This window comes from Myotis davidii, unplaced genomic scaffold (genome assembly GCF_000327345.1).
Source record: "Myotis davidii unplaced genomic scaffold, ASM32734v1 scaffold562, whole genome shotgun sequence".
NCBI lineage: Eukaryota > Metazoa > Chordata > Mammalia > Chiroptera > Vespertilionidae > Myotis > Myotis davidii.
Window position 1 is genome coordinate 3,053,766 of NW_006293953.1, and position 8,570 is coordinate 3,062,335.

General features: G+C 53.6%; 1 protein-coding gene across 1 annotated transcript in view; it reads left to right on the forward strand.

Moving 5' to 3' along the window:
- Positions 1-6,490, forward strand: part of BPIFB2 (BPI fold containing family B member 2) — an 18,091-nt gene extending 11,601 nt beyond the window's left edge. The window contains exons 8-16 of the mRNA XM_015566655.1: positions 871-962; positions 1,206-1,391; positions 1,617-1,670; positions 2,193-2,363; positions 2,845-2,912; positions 3,064-3,109; positions 3,878-3,941; positions 4,252-4,328; positions 6,123-6,490. Coding sequence (XP_015422141.1) covers positions 871-962; positions 1,206-1,391; positions 1,617-1,670; positions 2,193-2,363; positions 2,845-2,912; positions 3,064-3,109; positions 3,878-3,941; positions 4,252-4,328; positions 6,123-6,164 — 800 coding nt within the window. The 3' untranslated portion in view covers positions 6,165-6,490. The remainder of the gene's footprint in view (positions 1-870; positions 963-1,205; positions 1,392-1,616; positions 1,671-2,192; positions 2,364-2,844; positions 2,913-3,063; positions 3,110-3,877; positions 3,942-4,251; positions 4,329-6,122) is intronic.
- Positions 6,491-8,570: the final 2,080 nt, after the last annotated feature.

Consider the following 8,570-nt stretch of genomic DNA (forward strand, 5'->3'; position numbering starts at 1 on the left):
ACCCCAGCCTCTTTAGAAGCTGCTCCTATCTGAGGCACACTTTCTCCTCTCCCATGGCTTTGCCTGGGATTCTGGTGTTTCTCCCATGCTGCTGTCATTGACTGTGAGATCCAGAGCTGGTGACTATTGGCAGCTGCACTTGGCAATTGGTTAGCTTTGCCTTTGAGACAGGGGTTTGCATCTAACACAACCCTGGGGCGGGTACTGTGCCTTTTGAGTGCCTGTAGGAGGCAGTGTGATTAGGGGGAGAGAGTGTAGCTTTGGAGTTGGATGGACCTGGCATACAATCCTGGACACAATTGAACTCATCAAACTTTGTGCGTGTACACACACACACGTGTGTGTGTGTGTGTGTGTGTGTGTGTGAGAGAGAGAGAGAGAGAGAGAGAGAGAGAGAGAGAGAGAGAGAGAGCGAGAGCAGAGAGAGAGAGAGAGAGAGAGAGAAATGGGCTCCTAACCTGACAGGACTGTGGTGAGGACAGAATGAGAGAGTGTAAGTCAGATGTCTGGACCTTGGTTAATGTGAACTCTCTTCTTTTCTGTGACTCCTTCTTGCCGTTGGCGGGGGTGTTTGGACCTTGTGCGACCTATCTCTTTCCTTCTGATTTGGGGTCTTTAGTCTTCCATTGATTGGGAAAGCAGAAACTAAAACTGTTAGAGTTGTGTCTACACTAAGAATCAACAGGCCATGAGCGGCCGAATGGTGGGTGTGTGCACTTGGCAACTTCAGTTTGCTTGCTCAGGGGCCTTTTCCCACCGCGTTTGTTCCCTGGCCTGGGTCCGGCTAAACAAGGGAGCCAGGTGACTGAGTTTTCTGGATCCATGAGGCTAAGTGTGCCATCTGTTCTTCTTCATTCTGGTTTCGTTCAGGCCTGAAGCCTGTGGGTCCCGAGTCCCAGATCCGCTACTTCATGGTCAGTAAGCCCAACATCACTAAGGACTACATTTCCTTGGATATCAACGTAAGTGCCTCCTTGTTATCCCAGAGCCCGAGGCTTGTTGCCTCTGGGGTCCTTGGTGTTCTGGAAGATTCCTAAGAGAGCAGGGGGGTTGAGGAGAGAAGGCCTGGAATGGCATTCCAGGTGTGCAGCAGGACACATGGTGCCCTGGGATGGGTGGCATCTCAGAGCCCAGGTTCTGTGATGGAGCCATCTCATTTACCTGCTGATGCCCCGCTGTTGTTCCTTCCCTCCCCACCCCCATAGGCGGTTCTCTTCCTTCTGGGCAAGCCCATCGTCCTGCCCGTGGATGCCACCCCCTTTATGCTGCCAGAGCATGTGGGCACCAATGGTGCCATGGCAACCGTGGGCCTCTCCCAGGACCTGTTTGACTCTGCCCTCCTGCTGCTGCAGAAGGCTGGTTCCCTCAACATGGACATCACAGGACAGCTGGTGAGGGTCAACCTGCAGTCGGGGGCATGTGGGGTAGGTGTGCCCCTGTGGACCAGCCTGGGAGACCCCACAGAGGCCAAAGCATGGGTGGGTGAGGTGGCTGGAGCTTTGGGGGCAGAGGGAGGCTGGTAGAAGGTTTAAATGAGGGTTGAGGGGAGGCAAGACATGGCGTAACTTGGGGAGCTGCCACCCTAAAAGCTGTCACCCATGGGGGACTGATTTCAGAAGTCGGATGACAACCTGGTGAACACCTCTGTGCTGGGCCAGATCATCCCTGAGGTTGGTAACATTTCTGATCATTTTGGGATCAAGACTCAGGATTGGGATGGGGGACTCTCTAGGCTGTGGGATCTCCACTAGCTCATATCTATCCCAAGTGGGGTTCAACGGCACCCCCTCCCTCTCAGGCATGGCCCCTCCTGCTCAGACACCATGCTGTTTTCTCCTCTATGGAGAAATGCCCAAGCACGGTCTCTGCTTGTAATCTTCTTTCTGCTTCCATTTCCTTATCCATCTTTAATACCAAGCTAGGGAATTACCTCCTGGAGGAGGACCAAACCCCTCGTCTTGTCCTGGAGGCTCCGCGCTCCCCTCCCTCCTGGCACAGGCTATCCCTCTCTTTATGCTTATTGTCCCATCAGACCCGCATCCCCGAGGGCAGGGGCCTCGGATGGCCCCACCTCTGTGAACCACTAATGTACAAATGATAGCTTGACCAGCATCAGAGGAATGATGAGTGGAGAGCACAGCCAACCTTTGCCGCCAGGTGGCCTCCTCCCTCTCTCCCCTCTGGTTCCCCAGGTGGCCCGTCAGTTCCCTGAGCCCATGCCCGTGGTGCTCAAGGTGCGGCTGGGTGGCACGCCCGTGGCCACACTCCATACCAACAATGCTACCTTGCGGCTGGAGCCCTTAGTGGAGGTCCTGGCCTCGGCCTCCAACTCGGCTTTCCACTCCCTTTTCTCCCTCAATGTGGTGAGTGAGGTGGGCTGGGTGGGGCTGGCAGGGAGGGCGTTGGTTGTCAGTCTCCTCATTTGCTCTGCTCTATCCACACTGGTCTCCTTGTTATTCCTTCAATGTTCCAGAGTATTGCTGCCTCAGGACCTTGGCACAGGCCATACCTTGTGCCTAGGATAGTCTTTCCCCGGCTCTCGCTCGGGCTGGCTTTTCTTCTTTCAGGTTTCAGCCTAAATGCTGTAGTCTAGGTGGCCTTCTGGGACCACCCTGAGAAAGATGGTCCCTATCAGCCCTCCGCATGCCATCACGCCGCCTTCATGGCACCCGCTGCTCTCTGAAGGGATTCCGTCTGGTCGCTTTGGTTATTGTTCACCACTGGCCTGTGCCTCACAAACACCTGAATGAGTGGGGGCATGGGTGGGAGGTGGGGTCACTGGTGGCCAGCTGAAGGTCTCACTTGGCCCTGTGCCCTTTGACCCTGCTCTCCCCACTCACCCAGGCAGTAAACCTTAGCCTCCAGCTCTCCGTGTCCAAGGTGAAGCTTCAGGGGACCACATCTGTGTTGGGGTAAGTGAGGCCTCCTGGGCCCAGCAACCTCAGTGTGTTCCTCTGTGCAGTGGGCTCACAACTACCCATCACGGAGCCTTGGATGTGGCAGTCATGGCACCGGGGTGGTGGGGACTAGGCCCCTTCCTTAACCCTCCTGCTTCCCTTTCAGGGGAGTCAAGCTCACGGTAGCCTCCTCCAATGTGGGCTTTATTGACGTAAGTATGGGGCCGGGGTCTCCAGAGGGGGGCAGGCCATGAGCCTGGGAAAGGGGTGCATGTGTATGTGTGCTTGTGCACGCATGCACCTGGGTGTGCCACCACAACCAGGCTTCCTCCTGGGGTGCTTGGCGGCAGTGGTCAGTCAGAAGTCCACCCACCGACAGTCTTTCCCATGATGTCTGTCAGCTGGTCAGCCGGTCAGTCCGCCTTGGTTCTTCAGTGCGGTCAGTCAGTTGGCCTGCCTGTCACTCTGCCTGGTGGTCGATGACCTGTCAGCCCAAGAATCACTGAAGCCATGTGTAAACGGGACAGGCCAGCATCAGATGGCGTTGGCTGCTCCGTCAGTCACGTGACATGGCTGGGCCAGCAGCCACCATGCATCCCCTTGTCCGTTGGCCTGCAAGCCTATATGCTCCATCAGTCTATCTATTGGTTGGTCCATCTGTCAGTCAGTACCAGCAGGGAAGCCAGTCACCTGTTGGTCACACCAGGAGCGAGTGTCCGTCAGTCAGGCGCTGGTCTCTCAGCCTCCTCTCAGGCTAGCGGTTCCTGGGTGCCTAGTGCTCAGAAGGCTGACCTGACCGTGGGGGTAGCTGGGCTCTGCTTGAAGCCAGGACAAGGGTGCCCTGCCCTCCTCCCTCCCCCCGTGCCTCTGCCATCTGTGTGTTCATCTGTGTGTTCATGTGTGGCCTGCCTGTCCATCTCTCCTGGGCCCTTGCTGGGGTGGACCTACGGTCCCCCACTTCCCTGGCTTCGCGGCTGCAGACGGATCAAATACACGCACTCGTGGGCAACGTGTTTGAGAAGCCCCTGCTGGACCACCTCAATGGTGAGCCCTGCCCTCCCCTCCCTGTGGTCCCTTTAGACCCTCCTGTCCACACCCACTCCAAGCTCCATCCGGCCCCTTTCCGCCTCCCAGGCTCAGAGGGTGGCTTCTGGAGTCCAGCTGCCTATGTGCACTTCTTGGCTCAGCTGTTTAGCAGCTGTGTGATCTTAGCTCAATTCCTTTCCCTTTCTAAGACTCCATTTTCCCTTCTGTAAAGTGGGTATAAACACGGGGACTTCAGCACAGACCTGGTTCCAGGTAGTGCTCTGTCACTGCCTTCGGCTAAACTTGGTTTCTCTTTTCCTGCCTGTAGCTCTCTTGGGCATGGGGGTTGCCCTTCCCAACGTGGTCAACCTCCACTACGTCACTCCTGAGGTCTTTGTCCACAAGGTGAGAGGCTGTGGGTGTGACCAGAGGGGCCTCCTCAGCCTTTGGGGGGAGGATGGGCTTCGAGACACGGGGATCACCTCTTGTCCTCTCTCCCCGCTAATGCAAACAGTGGGATCGCAAGGTCAGGCAGGCCTGGGGGTGCCCCCTGCTTCTGCCACGACCACCCCAAGAATTCTTAGCTGTAATGAGATGGGAAATCCAGGATGTCAAGAGACGCTGGTGGGAGGGTTTCCCCCACCCTTTAGTCCTCATCAAATACCATACCAGGCCACAATCAGGGGCCTTCAACTGTCCCTTGACTCTGTGTGCTGGGTGGTTCCAGCCCCTTTGGTGTCTGGGGAGGATGACAAAGGGGCTCCTTCTGGCTTTGTACATAAACCTCTGCAGGCTGGATGGGAGAAGGAACTCCGGAACTTTCTTAAGTCACTTTTCTTGATCAGAAATTGTGGGCTCAGAGTGAAACTGAATCAAAACAACTGCCTGGATGAGATCCCACAGCTTCTTTCTGCTTCACCTGGGACATAAACGTTTAATATTCCTCCTAATTCACTCAGCAAGACATGCACAGGACAGAAAGCTTAGCCACGTCCCTCAAGCCCCAAATCTGTATGCTATTCACCACCCTCCTCCCCAAGTGAGACCCACTGATGTCTTTCCAGAGAGGATACGCTTGCTGCTTAAGAAGTAGATCCCAAGGCACTTGTGTGACCCACCTCCCTAAGAAGGAGCAAAGAGAGCCAGGGCTACTAGTGGGGATTTCCCCAAGATTTCTCCAAGCAAGCATGGTCAGTGCTGACCCACAAATCCAGGCAGCTGGGTCTTTTTATACATATATATGTTTATTGATTTCAGAGAGAAAGGAAGAATAAGATAGAAATATCCATGATGAGAGAGAATCATGGATCGGTTGCCTCCTGCAAGTCCCCCACTGGGGATCAAGCCTACAACCCGGGCATGTGGCCCTGACCGGAATCGAACCTGGGACCCTTCAGTTCATAAGCTGACTCTCTATCCACTGAGCCAAACTGGCTAGGGCAAGGCAGCTGGGTCTTAGGTCAAAGGTCCCTAGACCAGCGTTGTTCGATAGAACTTTCTGCAAGGATGGAACTCTGCACTGTCCAACACAGTAGCCACTATCAGCCACTGGGCATATGTGGCTCTTTGGCACTTGAAATGTGGCCAGTACAACTGAGGAGCTGAATTTTACATTTTATTTAATTTTAATTAATTTAAATGTAATTACCCACATGTGGCTAATGGCTACCATATTGGACCACATAAGAGCTACAGATGGGTAGGAACTTGGTCTGGCTTGTTCTCTGCTGGGTCCCCCAGCACCTGACACAGGGCTTGGCTCACAGTAAAGGCTCAGTGAAGATTTGCTGAATGAATAAATGAATGAATGAATGATCAGCAGGCCTGCAGGACATTTCTGTAGTGCATTGTAGAGAGGATAGGACCTATGGGGAGTGCCTGGCTCTGCTGGGAGACTTGGGTTTGGAGAAGATACTCAATGGTCTGGACTCCCAATCATAAAGCAGAGATGGTGCTGACCATGTACGGACGCTTCAAGTGCAGGCCCCGTGCTGAGGGCTCTGTCCGCGTGGTCTCGCAGCAGCCTCCTAGCAGCATTTTCGAGGTGGGTGCTGTTAGTAACAGAGTAGAAAACTGAGCCCAGAGACACACAGCAAGAGTGACAGAGCGTGAACTTAGAGCCAGGCTGATGGGATAGCTGGGGGTCCTACAGTCCTTGTGTAGCCTCTGACTTGACTCATGGTTTTCTTTGCCGTGCAGGGCTACGTGGTGATATCCAGCGGACTCTCCTACCAGAACTGAGGCAGGACCACTGGGAGGGCTGAGTGGGCCAGCTGTTTGCCCTGGCGACTCTCTTGCCTCAAGCCACTTAGGAAACCGAGGCACAGCCACACTTAGTCCTCTCCAGCCAGCTGGATGGCCCAGGCGGGTTGTTTAATCTTTGCTGCACGCCTGGGTTCCCCTCCTTCACGTCCTCCCATCCTGTCTCTCCCCCCTCCTTTCTCCCCTCCCTCTTCCCTTCCCTACCGGCTCCTTCCTCCTACCCCCTTCATTGTGGGGAGCAAATTGCTTCTCCAGGCTGTACAGCCTATCCCCTCTTACATTAAACACCTTCCCTTGAGCTGCAACTTTCAGCCAAGCCCAGAGAACTCTTTGCGTAACTGGGGCCAGTTCTCTACATGCAGTCCCTGGGTCCTGTCTCTCCGTGGAGCCCCCAAAACTTCTGGGGAGAAGAAGATATGACCCCATCTTTATTGACCTCATCTGTGGACTTCATTATCTCCTTGCCCAAGGGAGCTCATATTTTGAATGAGGACCCGGAGAGGAACACAGATGACCTGGAAGTTTCGAACGCCACAGTGACACGTTAGCACTGGGCCTACCTGGTGACATGCCCCGTGCCTTTTCCCCTCTACAGTGTGACACCCATCTTGCTGCTAGGACCTCATAAGAGCCCTGTGAGTCAGGCAGGCAGGACACGGAGTCCCATTTCACAGATGCGGGAATGGAGGCCCAGTGAGGAAAGAAATGCACCCAGAGTCTCACCACTGGTGGCAGCTGATCCCTAGGACTCTTCGATCTTCCTAGAATCCAGACATAAAATGCCCAGTTCTCTCTTCCATGTACCAGCACCCCCACCTGGAGTTTGTCCTTGAGCCACAAGCATCAGGTGACAGGGACTTCCCTGCCTTTTCATGTGGCTTCTCCATCTTTGGTTTACTCGGGTCATGAGAGAGTTTTTTGTTTGAAGGAGGCAGGATCCACCTCTTGAGCCTGAGGCCTCACTGAGCATGTCTGAGTCCCTCTGAAAGCTCTTCAAAGTCAGTGGGTCACACCTGATAGGACAGCCCAGGGCAGACCGAGGGCTGCAAACACTAGCGACCACAGCCCTGCGATTTGCTCCCTGGCGACAAGCTAATCTGATACAGGGCTCATGCTTTACGTTTCCCTGGGGAGGAAAGGGTGTCCCAGTTTCCACCATCAGAAAGCGAAGTCTTTGGTACTGTGTGACACTAGCCTCGCCCCCTGTGTGGGTTATAGGCTCACCCCTAAAGTCTCAGTGTGAGACAGGCTGGGGGCTTGGACCAGCCCAGAGCCTTGGTGGGGAGGAGGGGCTGGGGATGGGGCTGAAGGAGTGGAAAGGGGCGACTGTAAAGTCCAACCTCATTATTTCGCTCAGGATCGCATGGCCTTTTTTCATTTGGTTGCTTGTTAATTAATGAATGAATCCTATTTTTATTGGGACTTAACATAGGCTCGGCCCAAGGCTGAGGTGGTTTGGAATATGGGAGACAAAAGTTTTAAGACAGACTGTTAGGTCCACACTTGAAAGGAGCCAAGAGATGTTGTGAGAGTTTAAGGAGTGAAAGGCGAGCGTGGTGGGTGGTGCACGCGGGCAGGCTGAATAGCCACCTCAGTCGGTGATGAAAGAAAATTGAATTTATTTAAGGGAAGGGGATGAGGCATGGAATACCCAAAGGGAAGGGCTGTACAACACTGAGCCAAGGGGACATTGGGTCCATGATGGCAGCACCCCAGAGCTGGAGTTTCATACTTCTATGCAGTCACCTGTGGGAAATTTGTGTCCATGGGTTGGGGGCTGAGCTGGTGGGCTTGGAATGTGGGTGGAATGCAGCTGTGCGATAGGGTTCCTTCAAGGCAGTTTCCATTCCTTGTATGGCCTGACTCCTGGTGACCAGGGAGTTTTTCCTGGTCCTTGTTTTCCTGTGGTGGGAAGCTTACAAATGGCCCTTAAGGACGGTATTGCCTACAGTCCTAACACAGACCCAGCCCATAAAGGTAGTAACGACCTATAAAAAGATCATAAGCTCCATCTATTAATATTTAAGGTCCATCTATTAATCAGTCAGACCAATAATCCAATCTTCCTTCCATCTATTCATCTGGCCACCTTTCAATCCATACACCCACCCGTCATTTGTTCGTTCATTCATTCATTCATTCATTCATTCATTCATTCATCTATCCTGTCATTCATTTATTCAGTCACTTTTTCTGACCAGCTAGGTCTTTGTTTGCATATTGCACAACATGGTGTTCTCTGTTGTATAATATATGTGCTTTTAGGAGGAGGGGGATAAAGTGCCTGAGCCACGCTCTGTGCCCAAAAGGAAGCCATGATCTGTGGAAAGAGAGCTGGCCTAGTCCCTAAGGGACACGACGCAGTCATTCAGTTAGAAATCACAG